Genomic DNA, 25944 nt, shown 5'->3' with positions numbered 1-25944 from the left:
ATATTTCACTTTTCAAAAATTTGGAACTACATTTTATTCACAGATACATCATTTATGAAACCCAGCAAGGGGTTTTACACTGAGTACATTTCAATAAGTAATAGACTATGAATAAATAAAATAACCACCATTTATACACAAAAACATCTGCCATAGTGATCTAAATATATTTTCAATTGGAGCAAGCAAATGTTTATGTAAATTGATCACAACCATAACTATATTGTAGAATTTAAATATTTATTGAAGTAAATATTAACATAAGATATAAATAAAATGATTTAAATTGAGAAGGAAGAACATGAATGAAGTATGGATGTAAATTATATTTTATCACTAATGGAAGATAATACATCTGAATATTTACATTAAATACAAGGAAAGATTTCATAGATCTGTTTTTACAAAGGAAATAAAACACTTTTATATATATGCACTCACAGAGACAAATGAATAAGTTCCAAAAACAAAACAAAAACTTAGGTGTTTCAATTTTATTAGATTCTTAAAGTTAGTCTTTCACAGCTCAACCAAACATCATTAATCACTTCAAAGATAATAATCGAAAGTCAATGTAAATGAAATATTTTAGAATTTAATTTATCAACTTAACTCATGCTCTTCTCAAAGCAATCCTATAAAAGACATGCGACTAGCCATACTTATTGCAGGAGACCCATCTGAGACTCAGCTAACCTTAGTTAATCATTCAAGATTATGCAGTTAGTAGAGTCTAGCAAACTTTTAAATTATGATTACTGGAATTTAAAGCATTTGATTCTTCTAAGTTTGTCTTACAGATGTAGTTAGACTAAGTCAGGGGTCCTCATACTTTTTAAACAGGGGGCCAGTTCACTGTCCTTCAGACTGCTGGAGGGCCAGATTATAGTAAAAACAAAAATTATGAAAAAATTTCTATGCACACTGCATATATCTTATTTAGAAGTGAAGAAACAAAATGGGAATAAATACAATATGTGGCTTGCGGACCATAGTTTGAAGACCCCTGGACTAAGTCATATGCTATGATGCATTCAAAAGTATACATTTTAGTATAAATATGATGCAAATATATTCAAGTTTTGTTTTAAAGGTAATTATAGAACTTCAACCAAATATATCAGAATGTCTTGAAATAAAATATTATGCAACTATTAAAATAACATGATAGTTTAATTATTTGAGCTATTCTTTAAAATGTATTTTAACTGAAAATGGGTAGTTTGTGGGGCAAAGTAGTAGTAGAGTGGGAAGGATACATATTTTGCACAGAGCAAACCAGTTTGAGCCCTGTCAAGAGTGATCCCTGAACATATATCCATGATGAAGTCCTATACATTTTCATGTATGGCCCCCAAACAAAAGCAAACTGAATAGGTGTTTTGAAAAATCTTTATTAGATATTATAATTTAATCACTTATATTCACTTTAAATAGATATTTTTTTTGACTTTTTAATTTTAGAAGCCCAGAAAAAAGCCCAAAATTGATATTTCTTAAAATCCATGCATTTATGTATTTTTCTGTACCCTGAGTACATTTTATTTAGATATAATTTGCTCTCAGAACGTACACACAATGATACTAATAGACACAAAAATTAGGCAAGTATATAATTTATCCTCTTGCTTTGGTCTATCTTATGTCATCTATAAATAACACTATCTAGTATTTGTATTTCTCCTCTTGATTTGCTTTTATTCCATTCATGCTTGAGCAAAAAGCAAAATTTTATCTTTGAAATATTTTTGAAGCTATTTCCATTCCTGGGGATAAATTAAAAAGAAAATTGTCAATGAAAATTGTTTTTATAAATAAAACCCAATAACTAAACCTTTAAATATTTTTAATCTTTTAAAATAATGTTATAAAATTGTTTGGAAATAAGAATAGTCTACAGAGAAAGTATTTCTTCATTTTAAAAGAATATATTAATTTGGGTAACGCTGTCATTTCTCTGGGTTACTCTTAATGCAGTGTTCACATTACTTCTGATGTTAGTAGGTGAATTATATGTTATTTGGGAATTGAACTTGAGTCAGCAGTCTTACCTACTGCATTATCCAGCTAACCTAGAATGGCTTTTTTTTCTACACATAATTTAAAGAAAAAATACTTTCTCTGTATTTGCTTATTTTTTTTAATGAAGCAAAATAGTTTTGCTAAAGAAATTCACTGAAATTAATATGAGGGAAGAGAAAGAGTGAGATAAAGATTCAAGTGAAAGTACAGGCTTCTCCAGAGTATAACAAAGCAAACTTTCTACTGTATCTACTGCAAACAGTCTACTCTTAGGTACCAATTATGATTAATTTACTTAGTTTAGTGGTTTATCAAGGGATTCTCACGACCCAGATACATTTTTTTTAGATCAGGTAATACAGCGGCTTATAGATATGTTTGTGAATCTATTATTTAGGTGCTGATATAATCTGTGGAAAAAAAGAATGTCTAAGAAAATGAACAAGTGATATAAAGTTTCTCAGATTGAGATAGGCACTATTAGAGAAAATTCAAATGGGCATAACAATTCAGAGTTGGTGGTGCAGAGCGAAAAAGGCCATATGATCCCCGGGCGTCCCATATGGTCCTCCAAGACAGGAGCGATTTCTGAGCGCATAGCCAGAAGTAGCCCCTGAGCATCACCAGGTGTGGCCAAAAAACCAACCAAACAAACAAACAAACAAATACAAAATTCAGAGTTGGGTGGACAGCAAAAGTCTGAAACATTCACCTTAGGTAACAAGGTCAATAATAATTTTCACTTGGAAAAATCAGTTGAGAAAATCCACAGAAATGAAGAAAAAGAGTCATTTGAGAATTTAGGTAAAGAACATATATAAGAAATAATACAGAATCCAAATAGATTATTTGCCTATTTTTATATGCTTTATTATAGAATGAGAAAATAAAGTTTGATATGTGCTTATATGTATTTATATACATATATACGCATGTGCAAGATGCTGTAAGTGTCCAACTACCTTTCACCTTCATGGAACTCTTATCATCTTTATAATATACCTGATATGAAATGTTTTGATTCAAATGTTTTTCATAGCTGTTATTTAGTTAGCAACTACACTATAGTTTATAGTTAACTTATTCATGTAATGTGAGCTAAAAGTAGTAATATACAATAACTTCAGTTCCCTAATGAGAAAGCATTTAGTTTTCATGAGTTTTAAATGTTTAATGCTGATGAAATTAGCTATGCTCCATGTACTTAACTTTATTTCCAATTTATTATATACAATAGTTGCTATTAATGACTATGAGTTTTAATAAAAATAAGCTTTTAGTAAATATGATTATTTCAAGCTAGTCTAGCTAATCATTAAAGAAATAATAAACCATAAAATCAGTCACATGAAAATAATTATAGTTATTTAGAACACACTTAACTTTTAAGAAACTACTGATTTTCACTTTTATTTAAAATGTTCTAAAATTAAATGTGTGAGTGATTTGCATTATATTGTTATTTGAAATTATGTATTAACTTATTTTAAAATGATCAATTTGGGCAATATCATGATTTTTAGGTTACAGATCATATAATTTTTAAACTACTTAATAGAAATCAACTAAACACGTACTTTAATGCTTGAACATATTTTTAATTGAAGCCTATTTTTTTAAGTTTTACTTTAAGAACTTTGATTTTCAAATTTATTAATAGTTGAGTCTTAAGCATATCAGATTTAATACCTGTACGTGTCTACTCCCTCTACCAATGCTCCTATCCTACAATTTAACTACCAGTACCAACAACAACACCACATCACACTGCCTGGTACCTTAACAGGTACATTACAAAATTTGATGGTTACAGCTTATGTTTCATGCTTTCAGTATTGTTGAGTCTGTGCTTTGGATTTATAGTTTCACTATTCCCCCACATCATCAGAATAACCAATGCCTCAAATCTATTTCCCCATTACTTCCCTTTCTAATCTTCTCACTTTCATTTACTTCCTTGTCTTCTCACCTCTTCCCTAAGCTCTGGGGTCAAGGGTATTCTAGGCATCCACTCTATGATATTATTTTCTTCATTCATTTATACCAGAGTGAGAGATCACTCTGGCTTTATTCTTCTGACTTACTTTACTCAACATACCTTCCAGTGCCAACCACGTTACAGCAAACTACATGATCAAAATTCTAATTAAGAGCCTTTAAACAAATCAGAAACTGATTTTCTAGTTTCTTTCCAGGTACTAAGAAAATGTTATTTTTCATCACAACTTTATTATGTAAATTATGAGTATTGGTGTCTGCATATACCTGGTTGTGTTATGTAAGCATGCTCTATTTTAGAATATAAACATATTGAAAAAATGAACAAATTATATGTCGTTTAAAAGGCTGAAGTGGTATAAGTCACGTAAAATGTATCTATAACCACATTTTAGAAAAAATTTCAACTCTTGTATTTCAGTTATGTGATTTAAGTATATAAAATAGTTTGCTTTAAATTCACTATAGAATTACTCTATGTAAGTCACTCTACGTTAAAATTGTACTTTTAAAAACAGTTAAATAACTTTTTAATGTACACTGATCAATGTCACCTAGTTCGAGGAACTTCAATTATATCCACCTAAATTTTCTAAGCCATCAGTCTTCTAATTGCCATAACACTATTCATTAAAGTAATAGTAATGTATGAAATATATTCAGGCAATTTGCCCAGTACTAAGTATAGTACATAGTTGTCTTCTCTAGGTACTCAAACCACCATTAATGAAAACTAATAGCCCATCACAATTTACATTAGAATTACTATGATAAATCTCCAAAGAACTATATGTAAAATTATTCCAGCAATTTTTGTCACCATAAATCAACATCTTCCAATATATTCCAATATGTCCAATTGCTCTTTTTAATATTAATTTTCTAACCGAATGAATAAATATAACAATTTCAAATTATACTATAGAACTGTTTTAACTAGATTATAATTACTAGTGAAAGAATGGCCCCATTATTATAAATAGAAAAATCAAATCATCACAAATTTACCTTAGTTCAAGAACATCAAAACTGTGATTGTTTTCTCTGTGTATATTGCTGACTAACTTATTTCTATTTATCTCAGGAAAAAAGATTCAAATAAGTCAACTATGTTGGTCATAGTCATATTGCTGAAAAAGAATCAAATCTGAAAATGAAATCATAGGAGATTGTTTAAATCAGCCCCAGTAATGCTCAGCAACGTTTCCTGGATCTATAATGTAAATTACTAAGTGTCAGGGACTTACTTGGGGTCTGCTACATAAAATGAATGCACCACTCCACCTGTACTATCTCTGCATCCAGAAAAAGTATTTTTAAATAGAGATGTGATTGTTTTATATTGCCTCTGTTGCCCTTTTAATAAAAAAATGTGGTAAATATATTAGACATTTTACAATCTTTTATATCTAAAATTCATTTTTTACTTTATGCAATTATTTTGCCATTTTAATTAGAGTTTGAAAATAAATAGCAAAAGCATCAAAGTAAGGTGACTTGAAAAGCTGGACTTTTGAACTATTAGATAAGTTAAGAAATAACCTGAATGGGTAAAGCATAATGAGGCAGTGGGAGGGCCTCAGTGAACTGCAGGAAAGGCATTTTCCTTCCAAGCAACTTACCGAGGTTCAATTTTTGGCAACCCATATGGTCCTCTAAACCAGACAGAATTGATTCCTGAGAGCAGAGTATGGAGTAATACCTGAATAGATTTAGCATCCTCCAATCCCCCACACAAATATAACAACAAAATCCAAAAAGCAAATGAAGTGTAACAGGAACAGGAGGAAGAAGACAAGGATCCCTGACACAGACACACTGGTGGAAAAGAGGTATTGTATATCTGAACCATAAATCCAATGTGTCCTGGCCTTAACATTCCCTGACTATTTCCAAAGAGATAAAAGGGACATGTATATCTCCTTGAATATCTTAAGTGTATTCCCTTAACAGCTATAACTCCTATTGAATATTCTCTTATATAGTGACAATTTCACCCATTATTTTTTGTTGTTTATTTGTTGTTGTTCTTCTACTCATTAGGGAATTCTGTCAGAAGAGCCTCTCTGTTTAGAGTTCATGCTAGAGCCAAGTTACCAGGATTAACTTGTTCCCTAGGCCCCCATATGCGCCAATAATGCCTTGTGACATTGCCTCCCTTTTTGCATAGGCACATTAAAATGGGAAAATATCAAATATGCAAACAAGTTCTTATCAAATAGAGATAGAAACACAAATTGTGTAATGCAGTGGGGGCCTTACACCCTGAACATGGTCATAATGACTTGGCTCAGACTTCATAGGAACAGATATTGCCCATACACCCCTGAACCATGGATACCATCTACAGAAACATCCACAATTATCAATAACATCATCAGGAAGAAAGCCTCTACCAAGGAAGACCCTACCGCAGTCCTGGAATGGAATTACTCCAAAGAGGGTTCTCTTAACAACCAGAAAACTTAGTAACAGCAACAACCTGCTTGCAGGCAGGGCTCTTCGAGGTGAAACTAGAGGACGCTCAACATCATTCTGACTTGGGTGAAGAAGATGCACAGAAACCAGAATCTTTAACTACAGAAACCTGACACCAACAAAAGCAAATCTACGAAAAACTTTTACCAGGACTACAGAGAATGAATCAGGGGTTAGACAACCTAGTAGGCCTAGAGCCCTGAGTTGGTCTTATTCCAGAATATTTTAGGGGTAAGATCTCCTTGTATTTAGGCCAAGGCTTTTCCCTTCCATTTCCCCCATATTTTGCTGGGCCTAGGCAAACAAGTGCCACCTACACCGTTTTTACTGTATTTTTTTTTAACTCTCAGCCTTTAAAAAAAAGAGGTTACTAAACTTTCTGCTAATGCTTTAATGATTTCATTGGTGAATTTTCAATAATAATTTTCAAAAATATACTTGCCACTGAACATTTTCTTTCCTTTTTCTCCCATTACTTAGTTTTTCTTTCACTTTTATATTTTTTTAATCATGTTGCTTTTCTTCTTCCTGAAACAATTGAATTATAATCAGTTATGCCAACTATGTGATGCATTTTCATCAGTTAAAAAAACAAAATCAAATATAACTTTATGCATAACTTACTTAGAGACAACTTTAGAACAAGAGAAAATATTCTCTTATGATTTGCTACTAAAGTGTTTAACACTCAAATAATTTGTTATTTGTTTAATGTTAATTTCATTTGTTTGCCATCATTACAAATATAAAAGAAAGCTCTAATGTTTCACTGTTTCCATCACAATACATCATTTTATGTCTGACTTAAACTTAGCAATCACCTTTGGAGTGTTCACAAATGCAATTAACATTGTTATTCTCCATTATCAAGTGTTGAACTAATCTCATCTAGCTTTTATGCAATATATGTAATCAGTATAAGGAGGGAAAATGATTTTCTTGTCATCCTCTTAGGTTCATTTCTGATACTCCCCTGTATTAAAGACAGAATGACATGAGAAGACAACTAAATAGGCTTACTTAGGAACCACACAAAGGCATAAAAATTATAAATACTGTCAAATGATTGAAGTTTAGTTACCTAAGGTAAATGATAAAGTTTAAGAACTGAAATAGGACAAGACATTTTCTAGGAAGGTGATAAGAGAACATTTTTGGTTAAAATTTTAAAAAAAATGTATGTAATCAAGGTGTTTAAATAAAAAAAAAAAAAAAAATTTTAAAAAAAATTAGAAAAGTAAAAAAAAATTATTGTCAGGACAAAAAACTAAGTGCCTGGATTGAAAATGTTATCTTTGGTAATACCACTATTGCTACAGAAACCATATTAATTTAAATCTCCTTTCAAAAAGGCAACTTTTTGAAAGTTCTCGGTGTAAATAATTCATTTGTAAAGATGCTTATTTGGGGATATCAATCCTTCACAAGCTATGAAGTTAGTAGCATAAAATGTTAGAACAATAACTTAAATTTCTATTATTCTGAAACACACACAAATTCCCATGCAGTTGGTAAAAAATATTTTACTGAATTATCTGTGTGAAAAAATATATTCAAATTTCATTTTCAATTTTAAAATAGTTATTTAATAGATCTATTATCATCTTTAACATTAAAGTCACTTGGCTAAATATTTGTTATATTTAAGCAAAAGATTTGAATTTTTCCATATAACAAGTGAGGACATTTTATATTAAAGGAAAATGATTTTAGGGCCAGAACAACAGAACAGTGGGTAGGGCCATTTTTTCCTTGCATGTGACTGACCCAGGTTGAATCCCCAGTATCCTATATGGTCCTGAGCCTGTCAGGAGTGATTTCTGAGTGCAGAACCAGAGTAACTCCTAGTGTTGCTGGGTGTGGCCTAAAAGAAAAAAAAAAAGATGGACAGTTCTTTTTATTTGGTGAAAGTATCAGTGTAGTGCTCTTCAACAATAATAAAACAATTCTAATGTATACTATAATACATCTATCAAAATTCATTTACAAATAAGTTTATATATGTTGAAGTTCATCAAGGGAGTGTCACAATAAAATGCCATAGCATGATTATATGATCAAAAACAATGCACAGTAATAAATTTTCAAGTAAAACTTTTACAGAACTGCAACTGGAGATATTTACCAGATGAGTTAGTAGGATAAACTCTGTCAAGAGAAGTTTTATCTCTAGTATCTCTATTATTATCTCTATTCCATGATCTGAATAAATAAATATATAGATTTCTAGATTAATTCAAATGGTATCGCTATAAACTTTGATTATCCCTAAAAGGATGATTAAAACACTCTCTTTTTTGGGGGGTTTATGTGTTTGGGGATTATGATTGAAAAAATAATAAATACTTGTAAATACACATTAACCTATGATGTGAGAAATAAAAATGGGAAATAGAAAAAAATTACAAGTTTTTACAAATATTTATATCCAGGGCCAGAGCTTAGCGTAGCGGTAGGGCATTTGCCTTGCATACCACTGACCCAGGACAGACCTTCCTTGGATCCTCAGCATCCCATATTTTCCCCAAGCCAAGAGCTATTTCTGACTGAATAACCAGGAGTAAACCCCTGAGCATCACTGGGTGTGGACCAGAAAACAAAAACAAAGAAAAAAAGGAAATATTTATATCCAATTAAATTTAACTGCCATACAAAATTAATATTTACTACAAATGTGTTTTTTAATAAATGTATTAAAAGACAATGTATCATAGTTGACATAATTGATCATAATACATTTGTTTCAGGATAACAGGAAGCAAAGTTATCAAGAAATATAAGAAAATAGGAAATCTAAGATAAAAATAAAGAACTGAAAATAGAAAATGAGAGTTCATTAGCAGTTATATTTGTGACAATTATTGTATCTCAATCAAGTCGTAAATACAATAGTAGAAGCTTTAGTATGCTTTTTTTGTGGGGGGGAAATCAGGTAGTAGATAGACTAGAAGAAAAGAATGTTGTGTGTGTGTGTGTGTGTGTGTGTGTGTGTGTGTGTGTGTGTGTGTGTGTCAGTTGTTGTTTGCATAGGCACGGCAATGGAAGAAATTGGAAGAAGAAATTTTTGGTCTAAAAACAGTGAAACCTCACCCCTCATGTGTTTTGGCATAAGACAAATTCCAGGCTCCAGGCCAACTAGGTTGTCCAACCCCTTCAACATTCTCTGTGGTTCCAGAAACAGTTCATCACCATCACAGTTGTTGCTTTCGGATTTCTGAAGTTATAGATCCTGGTTTCTGTAGAGGTCCTCCAGAAGGCTGAATGGTGTATGGCGTCTTCTGGTTTTGTCTCACCATTAGGTAGCATTGCAGAGAATCCTGCCCTAAAAGCAGACTGTTGCTGTTCCTAGGTTGTCATCATGTCATATGTACCATCTTTGGAATAAGTCAATGTCATGATGGTAATAGAGCCTTCCTTGTTCTTATTTCTGGTGATGGTGTAGGAAACCATGTTTGTTTCCACAGACGGTGTCCACAGTTCAGGGGTGAATGGTCAGTGTCCGATCAGCTGAAGTCTAAGCCAAGTCACTATGCCAGGAATTCAGGATGTAAGGTTCCACAGCAGTTTAAAATGTGCTCCCACCTCTATTAGATAAGAACTTGTTTGCAAATGTAATCATTTCCCATTTTAATGTGCCTATGCAAAAAGGAAGAAATATAAAAGTTGTTTAATACTGGTGCATATGGGGGTCGAGGTATCAAGATCAACAATCCCCATAAAATTTTCTTTTTTTTTATTTTTGCAATTTTTCTTGTTCCTGTCATGAAATAAAACTGTAACAATATATCAAAATAAGTTTTTTTTATTTTTATAATACTTTTTATTTTGTAACCTTTTTCTTACATGGCCTCTAGACAAAGACTTGACTACTAGAATTTTGTACTAACTAAACAGATCCGAGGATGGGGGAAATTGTCACTACATGAGAAAATATTTGGTCATGGTTATGCTTATTGAAGGAATATTAAAGAAATATTCAAAGATGTGTATATACTTTTTAAGTCTTTTGAAATAGGTGGGGAAGGGGTAAGATCTGGAACCCAGCTTTAACCTGTTAGTTAGTTTTTGGAGTCTAGGGAAGAGGGCTCCCAGCAGTCACATATCAGGGAGTATCCTCTAGTGTGGGGTTTCTCAACCACTGAATCCAGTAGCAAGCAAAAGTCTAAGGTAGAAGGAGGTTAAGGGAGAGGGGCTTTGGAGAGAGTCAATAGTAGCTGAGTGTAGTTTTTCTCATGTAGAATCTATCTTTTCACTTTGGGGGTTGGTTGACATTCTGGCTGGGGTGAGGAGGATAACACTTTATGAAGAGTTAAGCACATGGAGTGCTATCCTGTGGGTCTTGGGCATTCCGTTTCCTTTCCCAGGAACAATTTAAAATTATGATATTGTGGTATCATGGTAAACCAAGTTCAGTTGTTCCACGGGTAAACTAACACCCACACATTTTGGGAAATGAGGATTGATGAGAAAGGATCCCAGTGCAAGAAGGTCAGTTGCACAGTCTGGTTTATGGCCATGAGAGGGGCTACTTGTTTCCTTCTCCAAATTACTGGGGACGCTGCTGCTTGGCCTTGCTGTGAAGGCCTGGCTTGGGGGGGTCCCATATCCTCCAAGGGGATAGGGTTCATTCAGCACAGGAGTCTTGTCCGACAGCAGCCCCCAGCAGAGACATCCCAGTTTTGAGAGGAAGGGTGAAATCCTGGTATCTCAAATATATTGAAATAGTTTGTTAGCTAATATACCTTTTTTCTTCTCTTTTCCTACCTAATGAGAAAATAATTTAGATAACATCAATCTTTATAAAATAAATTCTACTTGTATTTTCCAATCATCTCAGCAAACAGTTTTAGGTACTGCCTAGTTTTTGTCAACTGATCCTCCCTCTCACTGTTATTTTCTCTTTCATCATTACAAAGATACTAGGTCACTGGCAAGACATTCAAGCCATCAACTTAGAAATTAAATTTCCTGCCACTCTCAAGTTTTTCTCCCTCTAACTCCTGGCTGCCCTCAGCTCTCAATGAGGCAAGCCTCATAATATCACATTCAATTGAAAGAGTTTAGAACCACATCTATCGGTTCAAGGTCACCAAGTCTTCAAAGTAAAATTCTGAGCTTTGTTGAACAAGATTTTCTATCATCCCTTCACTGTCCTCCAAATACTTGTTTAAGAAAAACGGAAAAGTCAATGTCTAGACGATGGCAGGGAAAAGAAATGTCCAGTTTTATCACCGCTATAAGGAGTACATTTTTGTACAGAGCCTCAAACAAATTGCAGAGAGCTTATTCCTGCATCAAAGAGCAACTGTTAAACTAACAGATATCTGCAAGTAAACCTCATAGTCCAGGTGGAAAGGCGTTCCTGATTTGCAGTTTATGTGATGTAAAAATATAATGGTTTCTATATGATTGCAAATAATAGACTAATTTTCACTGGTAAATATCTCTTATTCTCAGTCATTTTAAACATTTATATTTCTAAATATTGTGAATTATTTTTTATTTTTATATCTTATTTTATTTATATATAAATATATTTTATTTTATTTTTATATTTTGAGTATATTGCTGAAACAGCATGGTGAATATATTTTTGAAGGAGATACATATCAACTGTCATTTAATATTATTGGAACATAAAACAGTAAGGGAAGTAAGAAATCTGAAATAGAAAATGAAGTAGGTATCCCATCAAGGCATAGACAGTGTTTGGGTCGTGATAAGAGCTTGGCAAGGGCAAGCCACTTACGCTGCAAAGTGAAATGTTCAGATTAGCATTTTGGAAAAATAGCTCTTGTATTAACTCAGCAATGATGATCATGAGAATACATGGTATATGTCCAAACTGAGCAGTAGTGTATGAGTGGAGCAGAAAAATACGTGTGAAAATGAGTAATTAAGTGGGATTATTCAGATATAATATTCACTTGGTAAAACACCATGGAAATACTGAGAGAAAAATAGTTTTAAATTCTTGTAATGAACAGATACCATTTACTGTGAGAATACATAGTTTATTCTGACATAATAGCAAAATTTTATAAAAGTTTTTTCGGTGTTCTGGTAATCAGAAAGTTCAATATCAAAATGTTAGAATATTAGTGCCCAGTAAACACCTACCTTCACAGAGTTTTCTTTATTTTCTTTTATTTTTTTTCCAAAGAAAAAAAAAAGATAGTTCTCTGCGTTGTCTTTTATAAGGTCGCTGGTTTCATTCAGAAGACATACACTATAACAAACTATTATATTTCACATTTTGGGACTAAATAATGGAAAATAATTTGAGACAGACACAAAACTTAAGTTATAAAAGAAGTCTACAAAGAATCCATGGCAAATATAAAGCAAATTTATTTTTAATGTGAAGTTCATAATGAGATTCCTACTGTATAGTTTATTCTGTGAATTTGATATTAAGTGAACTGTGAGACAAAGCTAGTGCTTTGAATTATTTGAGTTATTTGGTAATAATTAATCACTGAGATAACTAGTGAGAAAAATACCCTCTGACACACTCTCTACCCCATCCATAAATCCAAATTGTTCTCCAGTATATCTTGGTTATAATAGTCATCAAAACATTGGATATTTGTTTTTATATTGTTGCCCCCTAGTAGTATGGTGAGGGCAAGGAAGCTGGTAATTTTTTTGTAGTGATTCTCATGATTCCATATGATGCTAGGATTAGAATTCAGAATCTCAAATGTAAATATTTGTATATCAGACATTTCACTAATGCTTGAACTATCTCCTAGTGCATTAGAAATTGTATTTGACTTAATACTGTGGAAACTGACAGCTTTAATGCACTATTTTCTCCACAGACATTTCTACTAGAGTTTTTTTTTGTTTTGTTTTTTTGTTTTTTTGGGCCACACCCATCTGATGCTCAGGGGTTACTCCTGGCTAAGGGTTCAGAAATTGCCCCTGGCTTGGGGGGACCATATGGGACGCCGGGGGATCGAACCACGGTCGCGATCTTTCCTGGGCTAGCGCTTGCAAGGCAGATACCTTACCTCAAGCGCCACCTCGCCGGCCCCATCTACTAGAGTTTTTTTAATTTCCTTTTTTATTATGGACAAATTGCTCTCAAGATTTTCTGCTATAATTTTTTGTATTTATACTTATAATTACATTAATGACTCCCCACCACCAGCATTCCCTCTTTTTTCTTTGCCTATGTCACGCATGACTGTAATCAGTTTTATACCTGGATTTGTGCCATTGGGCTTTGTGCAATGCAAAGAAAATGAACAGTTGACATATACAAGAATGTAAGCAAGCACCTTAATTTTTATATTACGTGAATACTAATACTAAATACATAATACTAAAGATTATTTTTGCCAGCATTTATCATGTAGATTGACTTTAATATATTAAACCATCCTTGTAGCCCTGGTATTAACCTTATATGGTCATGATATATGATCTTTTTTGATGATTCTATTTAATAGTATTTTATTGAGGATTCTTTGCATATGTGTTTATCAAGTAAATAAATCTGTAATTCTCTTTTATGTGTTTGCTTTGTTATCATATTTATGTTTGCTTCATTGCAACTGTTTAAAAGTACTTCTGTTTCTTCTGACTAGGATATGTCTTGGAGTCTAAATAAAATATTTAGATCTCTTTCATCTGGTACTCTTTGGACTTCTTGGATCTGGATGAATATATTCTCTAGCTCTAGGAACTTTTCAGCACTGATGTCTTTGTTATCTTTTCATTGTAGTTGCCCTCCAGGACTCTAATGATTCTTAAGTTTTATTCTTGAATTCATCCTAAATTTCTCATGTATGATGAACATTTACTTTGTAGGATTATTTTTTTTTTTTGTATTTTTGGGCCACACCCACTTGATGCTCAGGGGTTACTCCTGGCTAAGTGCTCAGAAATTGCCCCTGGCTTGAGGGGACCATATGGGACACTGGGTGATCAAACTGTGGTCCTTCCTTGGCTAGCGCTTGCAAGGCAGACACCTTACCTCTAGCGCCACCTCGCCGGCCCCAGGATTATTTTTTTAACTTGAGTATTTGCCTAGACAGTTTATGCATCTCATCTTGAAGCTCACGGATTTTGTCTCAGCAGATATTAAACTGCTGTCTAGTCTTTCCATTGAATTTTTATCCACAGAACAATCATTTTTAATTCTGATATTTCTGAGTCTTGTTTTCTCATTTCTACTCTCATATAGTCTCATATAATTTCATATATTCCTTTGTCTTACTGGCTGTTCATTTCAATGATTCTTTGAATCCATTAAGTATTCTCAACATTTTCTTTCTAAAATATTTTTCAGAAAGATTTTTATATATGGATATTTCTACTTAAGGCTTCTTCCTCTTCTACTTCCACTTTTTCTACTTCCCTAAAGCTATTCTCCATTTTTCCCATGGTTCTTGTTATAGTCTGGGGGTGATTCTTTCTGTCAGTGTAGGTGTCTTCTTTCACCACCAAACATATTTCATTTAGTTCTCTAACTATGCTGAGTTATTATTTTCATGAAAGAGTAATATCTAGATTTTATACTTTGCTTGAAAATATCCATTTGATTCACTACTTTAGATTTTTGCTCCTTTATGTTACTTTTTTTCTTTTTGTCAAAGATAAGTTCATTATATTCATGGGAGACTGTTGCTTTACTTTCTATTATGTTCAATTGATCTGTCTATTCATTCACCAATACACACTTTCTTAATATGATGGCTTTTTACAAGTCTTTTATTTATGCTTTGTCAGTCTTTCAACTTTGATTTTCTCCATGTTGTTTGTTTTTGAGAAAACATCTGCTAAACCTCATGTTTGAATAGCCATTTGTTAGTTGTTCTTTTATGTAAACATGATATTCTATAAAAAAGTTAAAAAATTTTCTTGAAATTCAGACAATTTTGTCAGTGTTTTTCTTTTACACAATGACATTTATTCCTAACACAGTGCTAGTAGAAAATTTTCTTTTTGTAACATCAACATTAAAAAGACATGTATTAATGCTTCAGTTTGACTGATATTAAAACTTGTAGGTGATGTGTATGTGTTTGTAAATACATAAAGGTGGGAAATCCAAAGATTCCTGTTATAGATTTGTAATACTCATCACTGGATTGTTTATATTGGTATTTTACTTACATTTCATTTTCTTCTATCTTATTTTATGAATGCCTTATTGTTGGCTGGTGAGGTGGGACAACCTGCTTTTAGATCAAGTTGTTCCCATTTCCTCATTGTCAGGATATCATTTTATAACTGGCACAAGTTGGTGTCAGAGCAGATTTAAGCCCCAGAGGGGCTTTGGTTTCTGGACCTAACAACAATATTTTTACAGATTGTTTACATGTTCCTCATTTTGTTTCAATTATGACTTTATTTTTATTTATTACATATCTAAATGTTTGATTTTATTATAGTAAAAATTATTGGAAACACATGGTCACAGTGTGCTTTAGATGTTATACCTTAAATAAAATCACTGTTTAAAGTTTCTACTTTTTTGCCTGTAAGAAACTATTGTTTGTTAAATGCACAGATGTAAAGTAAAACAGAAAAGAAATTGGAGAAACCAGTCGAACAATGTGTATTTTAATAAAAATTTTATATCTGTATGTAAAGAGACAGAAAACTAAATTCCAAGTCTTGAGCAAGATAATAGAAATATGGTTAACCCCATAAACTTTGAAATCAGTATTTGTTCTATAACTGGAGCTTCAATCAGTCTATGACTCAGGAAAAACACATCTTTCTATTGCATCATTGCACTTCCTTACATTTGTCAAATATATTCAACATATAATCAGAAAGAATGAATAATCACAGATACAGAAAGGTCACATGTGTCAATTTAATTAAGGTAATTAAACTTCATTACTCTGTGGATTACAGGGAGATATCAAAAATCTCTGTCTATGAAAATGTAAATGATAACAATCTCATCATAGAATTTCTATGGCAATTGAAAGGCCTAACAATAAGTGTCTGATTTTTGCTATAATGAATGCTTCAATGCTATTTTATGTCTGTAGCATTTTACACAGTCTCCATACAGATAAGCTGTGAATATATTAGCAGTGTTAATTAACAAAATTTTGGAGAGAATATTGAAAAAATGGGGTCGAAGAGATAGCATAGAGGTAAGGCATTTGCCTTGCATGCAGAAGGATCATGGTTCTAATCCTGGCATCTCATCTGGTCCCCCGAGCTTGCAAGGAGCTATTTCTGAGCATAGAGGCAGGAGTAACCCTGAGCGTTGCCAGGTGTGACCCCAAAACCAAAAATAGTAATTTGGAACTTGCCACCCACCCTGAGGAGTCCTGTTTCTGTTGCTTACACGCTGCCAGCATGTCTAAGGGATCTGCAGTTGACATCGATCTGGGGACCATCTACTTGTGGGTAGGCGTTTTCCAGCACAGGAACGTGGAAATCATTGCTAATGATCAAGGAAATCGAACTACCCCCAGCTACGTCTACATCACCAATACCTAGCGATTGATCAGCAATGCTGCCAAGAACCAAGTGGCGATGAACCCCACCAACATGGTTTTCTATGTCAAATGTCTAATTAGACCTAGGTTTGATGATGCTGTTGTCTAATCTGATATGAAACACAGGCCCTTCATGGTGGTGAATGATGCAGGCCGACCCAAGATCCAAGTAGAATACAAGGGAGAGATCAAGAGTTTCTATCCAGAAGAGGTGTCCTCCACGGTTCTGACAAAGATGAAGGAAATTGCAGAAGTCTACCTTGGGAAAACTGTTACCAAGACTGTTGCTACAGTACCTGCTTATTTTAATGACTCTCAACATCTGGCTACCAAAGATGCTGAAACCATTGCTGGTCTCAATGTAATTAGGATCATCAATGAGCCAACTCCTGCTGCCATTGCTTATGGCTTGGACAAGAAGGTTGGAGCAGAAAGAAACGGATTGATCTTTGATCTGGGAGGTGCCACTTTTGATGTGTCAATCCTAACAATAGAAGATGGTATCTTTGAGGTCAAATCAACTGCTGGAGACACTCACTTTGGAGGAGAAGATTTTGACACCCGATGGTCAACTATTTTATTGCTGAGTTGAAGTGAAAGCATAAGAAGGACATCAATGAGAACAAGCTTGCTGTGCACTGTCTTCGCACTGCTTGTGAGTTAGTGAGCTAAGAGCATCTTGCAGTGTAATATATGAAAAAGTTTCCATAAGATTATTCTTGGAATTGTTGTATATAAAAGTGTTTCCTTAGGATTGTTCTGTGACTATTGCCCCACCTAGCCCTTCCAGGGGCGCTGTGGAGTTGGCAATAAATAGCTTGATGGACAGGGGAGAGGGGTCCTTTTGCGAAAGCTGCCGGCTGCAGGAGGATTCTCTCGCTCTCTTTGCCCAATCTTTTACACCCTATCCTTCTTGTCTGTGTGGATTATTATTTGCTGCGGATAAATATTACCAAGGTCTTTCCCCGAAAGGGGACAAGGGGATGGGAAGTAATTTCTCATTCTGGGGACTGTTCTTGGATTCACAAATACCCAGCAAAGTTAACAGCGAAGATATATTACAATGCAGCACCTATGCCAGTATTGAGATTGATTCACTTTATGAAGGAATCGACTTCTATACCTCTATCACCCCTGCACGATTTGTAGAATTGAATGCTGATCTGTCCCAGGGCACCCTGGATCCCATAGAGAAAGCCCTAAGGAATGCCAAGCTGGACAAGTTCCAGATCCATGACATTGTCCTAGTGGGTGGCTCTACTTGCATTCCCAAGATTCAGAAATTGCTGCAGGACTTCTTCAATGGAAAAGAATTGAATAAGAGCATCAACCCTGACAAGGCTGTAGTATATAGTGCAGCTGTCTAGGCAACCATCCTGTCTGGTGACAAGTCTGAAAATATTCAAGATCTGCTACTTTGGGATTTTACTTCTCTCTCCCTAGGTATTATATTCTCTCTCCCTTCTGGTGTTGTCATGACTGTCCTCATCAAACGCAATACAACCGTTCCTACCAAGCAGACACAGACCTTCACGACCTATTTTGACAAGCAGACTGGTGTGCTTTATTCAGGTTAATGAAGGCGTGCCAACCTGCTTGGCAAGTTTGAACTCACAGGCATACCTTCTGCACCCCAAGGTGTTCCTCAGATTGAGGGGTCACTTTTGATATGGATGTCTATAGTCTTTTCAATGTCTCTGCTGTGGACAAGAGTACAGGAAAAGAGAACAATATTACCATCACTAATGGCAAGGGCTGGTTAAGTAAGGAAGACATTGAGCATATGGTCCAGGAAGCTGAGAAGTACAAATCTGAAGATAAAAGTAGCTTGATAAGGTGTCTTCCAAGAATTCCCTGGAATCCTATGCCTTCTACATAAAGACAACTGTTAAAGGTGAAAAACTACAAGGCAAGATTAATGGTGAAGACAAACAGAAGATTCTTGACATTCTTCAACTGGCTTGATAAGAACCAGACTGCTGAGAAGGAAGAATTTGAACATCAACGGAAAGAGCTGGAGAAATTCTTCAACCAAGCTGCATAGAGTGCTGGGGGCATGCCCAGAGGAATGCCTGCAGGCTTACCTGGTGCTGGAGCACCCCCATCTGGAGGTGCCTCCTTTGGGCAACCATTGAAGAGGTTGATTAAACCTGCCTGGGCATATACATATAGCATTGTTCCACACACAAAACATTGACGGACCAAATTTGTAGCAATTCCATGACAATTAAGTTATAGTGATAACCGGGCATTCTTGATACTTGAATATGAGACATCATGTGCACAGGAAAAACAAATAAACATTGCACTTTACAAGCACTGTATCATCAGTGGAAAATGCAATGTCTTAAAATAAAACGATTTTGGGGCCGGGCGGTGGCGCTGGAGGTAAGGTAAGCCTTACCTGCGCTAGCCTAGGAGACGGACCGCGGTTCGATCCCCCGGCGTCCCATATGGTCCCCCAAGCCAGGAGCGACTTCTGAGCGCATAGCCAGGAGTAACCCCTGAGCGTCACCGGGTGTGGCCCAAAAACCAAAAAAAAAAAAAATAAAACGATTTTAAATTGGCAGAAAATGAAAGAAAAATAGTTATTCTACTTTCAAAGTTATTTGGTCTTTAGATGTCATATATTACTAACTTCATGTGATCAGTTCACATATATAAATAACGAAAATATTATATTGCATTATAATTCATATGTTTTATATATTTTAAGGAAAAGAAAAGTTTGAGCTGAGAATATCTAAATGTAATAAGGGATGGAGATAAACTTTTAATTGTAACAAAGAACTGTGGTTTTTATTTTTATTTTTTTATTTTGCTTTTTGGGCCATACCCAGTGATGTTCAGGGGTTACTCCTGGCTATGCACTCCGAAATCTATCCTGGCTCAGGGGACCATATGGTATACAGGGGATTAAACCAAAGCCCTGCCTGGTTCATCCTCTTGCAAGGCAAACACCCTACAGCTGTGCTATTGCTCTGGCCCTGTAGTTTTTATTTTTAAATGAAAACTTTACTCCTATTCTTAGAAACAGTTTTAAAGTAGGACAAAAAATAGAATCTGTTATAGTTTAATAGTTTTTTTTTAACATTATTTTAAAAACATTGTCTTTTAAAAATAGTTCTTTCATTTTGTAGATAAAAAACTCTGGTGGGCAGACCAAAGCTTAGCTCAGTTGGGAACATGCAGCAAAAGAGATGGAAGAAACCCCACTGTCCTACGAAATAAGACATCTGGGATTGTTCATATGAAAGTGTATGATAAAGAAGCACAGCAAGGTAAGTCACACTATAATGAATTTGTGTCGCATTTGAATAATCAACATTCTTCATCTAAATTCAATAATTGAAAGTTCCTGTTTTTGATGGGAAAAAACAAATACTAATTAATGTAATAGAAGAAATAATTTTACATGAGTGCTTTATGAGTTTTCAAAACATTAGCTATGTTTCTAAATAAAACTTAAATTGTCTGATCTTTAGACAATTTAATTGGGAATAAAAGTATAAGAATAAAAATCTCAGCAAAATTTATTTAATATACATTAAAGCACTGAATTGGACTAAGGGACTTCTGATGAATTGTGTCAACATAAAAACTTTATATTCAAAACAAATCTATCATTTGTTCCAAGAATTTTTCTTTTGTATTCTTGCTTGTATAGTGAAATGGAGTGAGAGAACTAACAGATGGTTTACATAGGTGGACTTGTCACATTGCCTAAATGGCAGTTAGATTAGAGATGCCAGCCAGGACAGTCCCACACAGGCTAATCCTTTTTTAGTTTATGCTTTATGATCCATGACATTAGGAAAAATCCCTTAATAGGAGGAAAAATAATTCCTTCTACAAAATAATTCCTTTTTATAAACAGGAAAAACATGTAAATATATCAAGGCACATTATATTGAATATATTTTATTTTGCAAAGGCAAACAGAAAGAATATTGATAGGGACGTGTGTGTGTGTGTGTTGTGTGTGTGTGTGTGTGTGTGTGTGTGTGTGCAATTTGTTAAGAAATCAGGTGACAGAGATACAAATTGAGAGACATACTTTCTCAGACCAAGTTTCTGATTACCTTTTCTATAAATAATATGAGCCAACTTTTGCTCTGGAATCTTTTCTTTGATTTTTAATAATATCTTTATTTAAGCACTATGGTTACAAACATGTTTGTAGTTGGGTTTCAGTTATAGAAAAGAATACCTCATTTTATCATTGCGGCCTTTCTACCACCAATGCCCCTCATCTCCCTCCTCCCCCAACCCCAGTCTGTATTTGAGACAGGCATTCTATTTCTCTCACTAACTACCATTTTTTTTTTGTTTTTTTTTGGGGGGGGTCACACCCGGAAGCACTCAGGGGTTACTCCTGGCTCTATGCTCAGAAATTGCCCTGGCAGGCACAGGGGACCAGATGGGATGCTGGGATTCGAACCACTGTCCTTCTGCATGAAAGGCAAATGCCTTACCTCCATGCTATCTCTCCAGACCCCATTCACTACCATTTTTGTGCTAGATGTTAGAATATTTATTTCTCTAACTGCCACTCACCACACTTTGTGGTAAGCTTCATATTATGAACTGGTTCTTCCAGCCCTCATTTTAGAAAAATAATTATAGAAAAGAATATTTTGAAAGCGACCAGATGTGCTGACTTGATTCTTTGGTTTTTCACAAGACAGTAATTCCCAAACACGTATGTCCAAATGGGTATTTTATCTATGAAATCATAGTGACTGTCACAATTTATGTTAATACTCAGGTTGATTTCTTTAGCTTTTCAGTGATGGAATATATTTTTATTTAAAGTAACCACTTCTCATGGGTCCAGAGCAATAGCACAGTGGTAGGGCATTTGCCTTGCATGCAGTCAACCCCAACAACCTTTGTTCAATTTCTGGCATCGCATATGGTACCCCTAGCCTTCCAGAAGTGACTTTTGAGCTCAGTGCCAGGAGTAACCCCTGAGTGCAGGTGGGTGTGGCCCAAAAACAAAAAAAAAACAAAACAAAAAAACCCAAAGTAACCATTTTTTTCTAATACTTACATTATGGCAATAGATGATGTAAGCAGTAAGAAAATATTGATATTCAATAAATACAAATTATGGAATATCAAAAATTCAATATAAAATGTTGTTGAGTAAAAATTTATATAGTACTCTGATAAAATTTAGTTTTCTATTTAACGTTTTATAAAACTATATTTGGGAATAAATATTACAACACATAGAATTAAATATTTTAGATAATTAAAAAAATTATTTTAATTCTGAAAATGTGAGAAAATGCATGTTTCATTTTAAACAATATTAATTTGTGATTTCCCTAGATAAAACTACAGTAAAGTTACAGATACATATAATAGAAAATGTCTAGTTTACTTCGGTCATGTTAATAGAATTTTCCTAGTTTTTAAAATTATTTATATTGCAAATAGACAAGAATAGACAGAATAGTTAATGAACTCAGGTATTTAAAAATAAATTTAACAGGGGCCTGCATGGTAGCACAGAGGTAGGGTTATTGCCTTGCACTCAGCTGATCCAGGATGGTTGTAGGTTCAATCCCCCCGGCATCCATATCCTCCTTCAATCCAGGAGCAATTTCCGAGCACAGAGCCAGGAGTAACCCCTTAGCGCCACTGGGTGTGACCTCCAAAAAAATCAAACAAAAAATGTAATAATTTAGTTTTAAATGCAATGAAAATATGATTTTTACAAGAAAAGTTGTCAGTTACTGTACTTAAGACAATCCCATTAACAAAAGCTTGCATGCAAAATAAACATTTTAATAGGAAATATAATTATTCAAACTGAACTTGTTAACCATTACTATTACATTGAATTTTAAAATAAAATTAGCTATTTCGGTATGATTTTGACATAGATCACTCAGAACAGTGAACTCCCAATTGTGAAGAAAGCTTTCATACAGATCTATAGATTGAGGCATAAAATTTGAATTTTCACATTATTCTATTATTTCTTAATAAATATCCAATATAGAAGTTATAACTTAGTGTATAAAAATTCACTTAAATTATTCTATTTGAAAGAATGAATACTCTACACATATAGGTAAAATATTAATAGAATACTTATAGTAAATATTGATATTAAATGGCCATAGAGATTTTACAAGAGGTAAAGTGCTTACTTCTTTGTATGAGTTTGGTTGGGGCCACAACTACAGGTGCTTAGAAGGTTACTCCTGGCTCTATGCTCAGGAATCACTCCTGGCAGACATGGAGAACAATATGTGATGCAAGTGATCAAACCCAGCTCAGCCACAAGCAAGTGGGAGTAATGGAGGCAGTGGTCCAAATAATACTGGCTGCCCTGATCTGAGAGGAGGATCACGCTGCAGGGGATATAGGCACGGGCATGTGCCTTTTACTCACCCCTGGAGGGAACTCAAGGACTATTGCAATGAGATCCTAGAGGCCAATATAGCTGCATGGGGAAAATAATGGGACACGGCTTGCCATGTGTACCAAGGGACTGACCCTGTGTGTGTTTGCCACTGCTTGTGCAATTTAGACAGCTCTTCCAAAAAGTGGACGCTGTTCTGAGAAGATATCATTTTTCTATTTGGATGTCAAAAGAACAAGATGCCTCCCTATATGAAGTTGCTCTCCAGAACAGGCGGGGACTAGATGTAGGTTTTGAGGGGAGCAATGTTTCTATGCTAACAAGTCAGGGGTCATCTATGAGACACTGAAGCCAGTAAAGGCTAGTTTGCAGGACAGGGAGAGAGATAATGGAAAGATTCTGCCTCCTGGTATGAACAGTAGTTCATTTAGTCAACCTGGAACCTCCCTGGTATCAGCCCTGGCTAAGCCATTGTTCATTTTTGATGATTTTCTTAGTAGGTCCTTCATAATTAATTTACTCACCTGTTTTATTCAGGCATGCACAAGTGCAATTAATATGCTTTTGCTAAGGTCCCAGTATGTGCCCATAAGTAGGGACAAGGATGAGGAACCTGAAGGAGAATCAAAGATTTGACCCAGGTTCAAAAGAAGCAGAGGGAATATAAGGTCCTCAGTTCTGATAGAAGAGGGGCAACATTTTGTAAAAGCCACATGGCAGGTTTTTCTTCTGTTTTGAATAAGGGGGAATGCCATTTTGTAAGGACCACATGGTGTAAGCCACGAATTAGGTTTCCTCAAGCCTATTTCCATTAACACTGTCCCAAGCAACCTGGGTATACCTGGCAGCCAGCCTATCAGGGAAGAACACAAAAGAGCAGTAGGAAGGGGACAATAATCAATCATTTTAAAGATTATCAAAAAGCTAGAACCTCCCTATGTCCCTTCCCTATATAATCCTCTTCATGACTTTGGGCAGGGTTCATCTCCTTCTATAAGGCTGTTGGCAGATGGATTATAGTATTCAGCTTTACAAAAAAAAAAGCTTATTTACATACATGAAGAATAAAACATGTACTTGTGCAGTTGAGGAAAATACAACAAATATATTTCACATTTGATAAAATTCAGAGAAGCATCATAGGTTTGTGTCTTAGTATGGCAAGGAGGAACACTATTAGTGCTCAAGAAGTCCTCAACTGTGAAATACCACTAGCTAGTACTGTTCACTTAGGAGTCTTGTTTTCTTATTTGTGCAAAATTTTGTTTTTAGCCTAATCAGACTCAAAATTCTGTAACAAATGGATTTCCAAGAAAATAATTGTCTTGTACGACAAATTGCAAGCCTATATCTTGTCTGTTTTTATCATCCAAACACTAGAGAGTCTTGCTAAATTTGGTGGAGAAGATGGAAAAAGTTTCAAAACATTTGAGACCCAAAATTTTCTTTCATTTTAGGAATTCATTTTCTTCCCTACTCTATTTTTCTATACTTTTTTAGTTCCTTTATTTCATTTTACTGTTTGATGTTTCTCAGCATCAGTTGTCAATCATTTATTTTTTTGCATTTAATGTTAGTTAAAATAAGACTGCATATAAATGCATACCTTTTTAAATTTCTACCACTTGAATTTGCATTCATATTTCTTCCATAAGATAAAATATGCATATGGCTAATATAAAATTATGAGTATGATTTAACTGGTTCACTATTAATATGGTCAGAGATCTAAAATTTTATTTTAGAATTATTGATCAACTTGGGGAACAGGAAAAATTAAATCAAATAATTGTGTTAGGTTATAGAGAATATAAAGGTGATCATTTCAAAAACTCAGGGCAACTAAAATCATAATATGCCTTTGTACATGCTAAAGTTCAGCCCTGAATGAACTGACAGCTATAGGAAATGAGCACATCATATTCTAATGAGAAATCTCCCAAGTTGGAAGAGACTATTTCACACTTTAGAAATGACAGAACTCATGAAAGATTTGATTGAACAATTAAATCCCATAAGAATATCTTGAATTCAGTAGATGAGAAATAATGAGCTGCATTGGTATATTTAATTTTCCATAGACTGCTTTTAATATATAGCTTTCATCATGCTTTGTAATTCTCACTGGATTTACTGCACTTCAAAGCTTTAACATACAGTAAATGGCATTGCATGTCCTAGAATAATAAAAATGAACTTGCTGATTACAATTATAAATTACTTAACTTTATTCTACCAGGCATAATTAGCACACAGGCCTAGAAAGTTTAACAGATTATCTTTACAGAATATCAACCTATGATTACTTAGTATATTTTTTGCTTCAACACAAAATAAAGAAAATTAGAGTGACAATCAGATAAATCTAATAATGTTTTTAAGACTATATTCTATGGAGTCCAGAGAAATGGTGCAGAGATTAGGGTGCTTACTTTACAGAAGAATAAAGCAAGTTTGATATTCTGCTCCAAGTACCTCGAAGCATGATTTCTAAGAAAGACCAAGGTGTAAGATCTAAGCACAAGGACATGCCACAATAATCCTACAGATATACATAGATATGTATGTACATGTATACATATACATATATCT

General features: G+C 34.2%; 1 protein-coding gene and 1 pseudogene across 1 annotated transcript in view; both read left to right on the top strand.

Moving 5' to 3' along the window:
• LRP1B (LDL receptor related protein 1B) overlaps positions 1 to 25944 on the top strand; it is a 1191264-nt gene that overhangs the window by 660694 nt on the left and 504626 nt on the right. Inside the window, 1 exon segment of the mRNA XM_049772845.1 lies at positions 20114 to 20254. Within this exon segment, the coding sequence (XP_049628802.1) occupies positions 20114 to 20254 (141 nt within the window).
• On the top strand, positions 16831 to 19280 carry LOC126009199 (heat shock cognate 71 kDa protein-like; annotated as a pseudogene).

Source organism: Suncus etruscus, chromosome 5, assembly GCF_024139225.1.
Source record: "Suncus etruscus isolate mSunEtr1 chromosome 5, mSunEtr1.pri.cur, whole genome shotgun sequence".
In the NCBI taxonomy this organism is placed as follows: domain Eukaryota; kingdom Metazoa; phylum Chordata; class Mammalia; order Eulipotyphla; family Soricidae; genus Suncus; species Suncus etruscus.
Note: the sequence above shows the minus strand (reverse complement) of the source record. Positions and strands in the feature narration are given on the sequence as shown.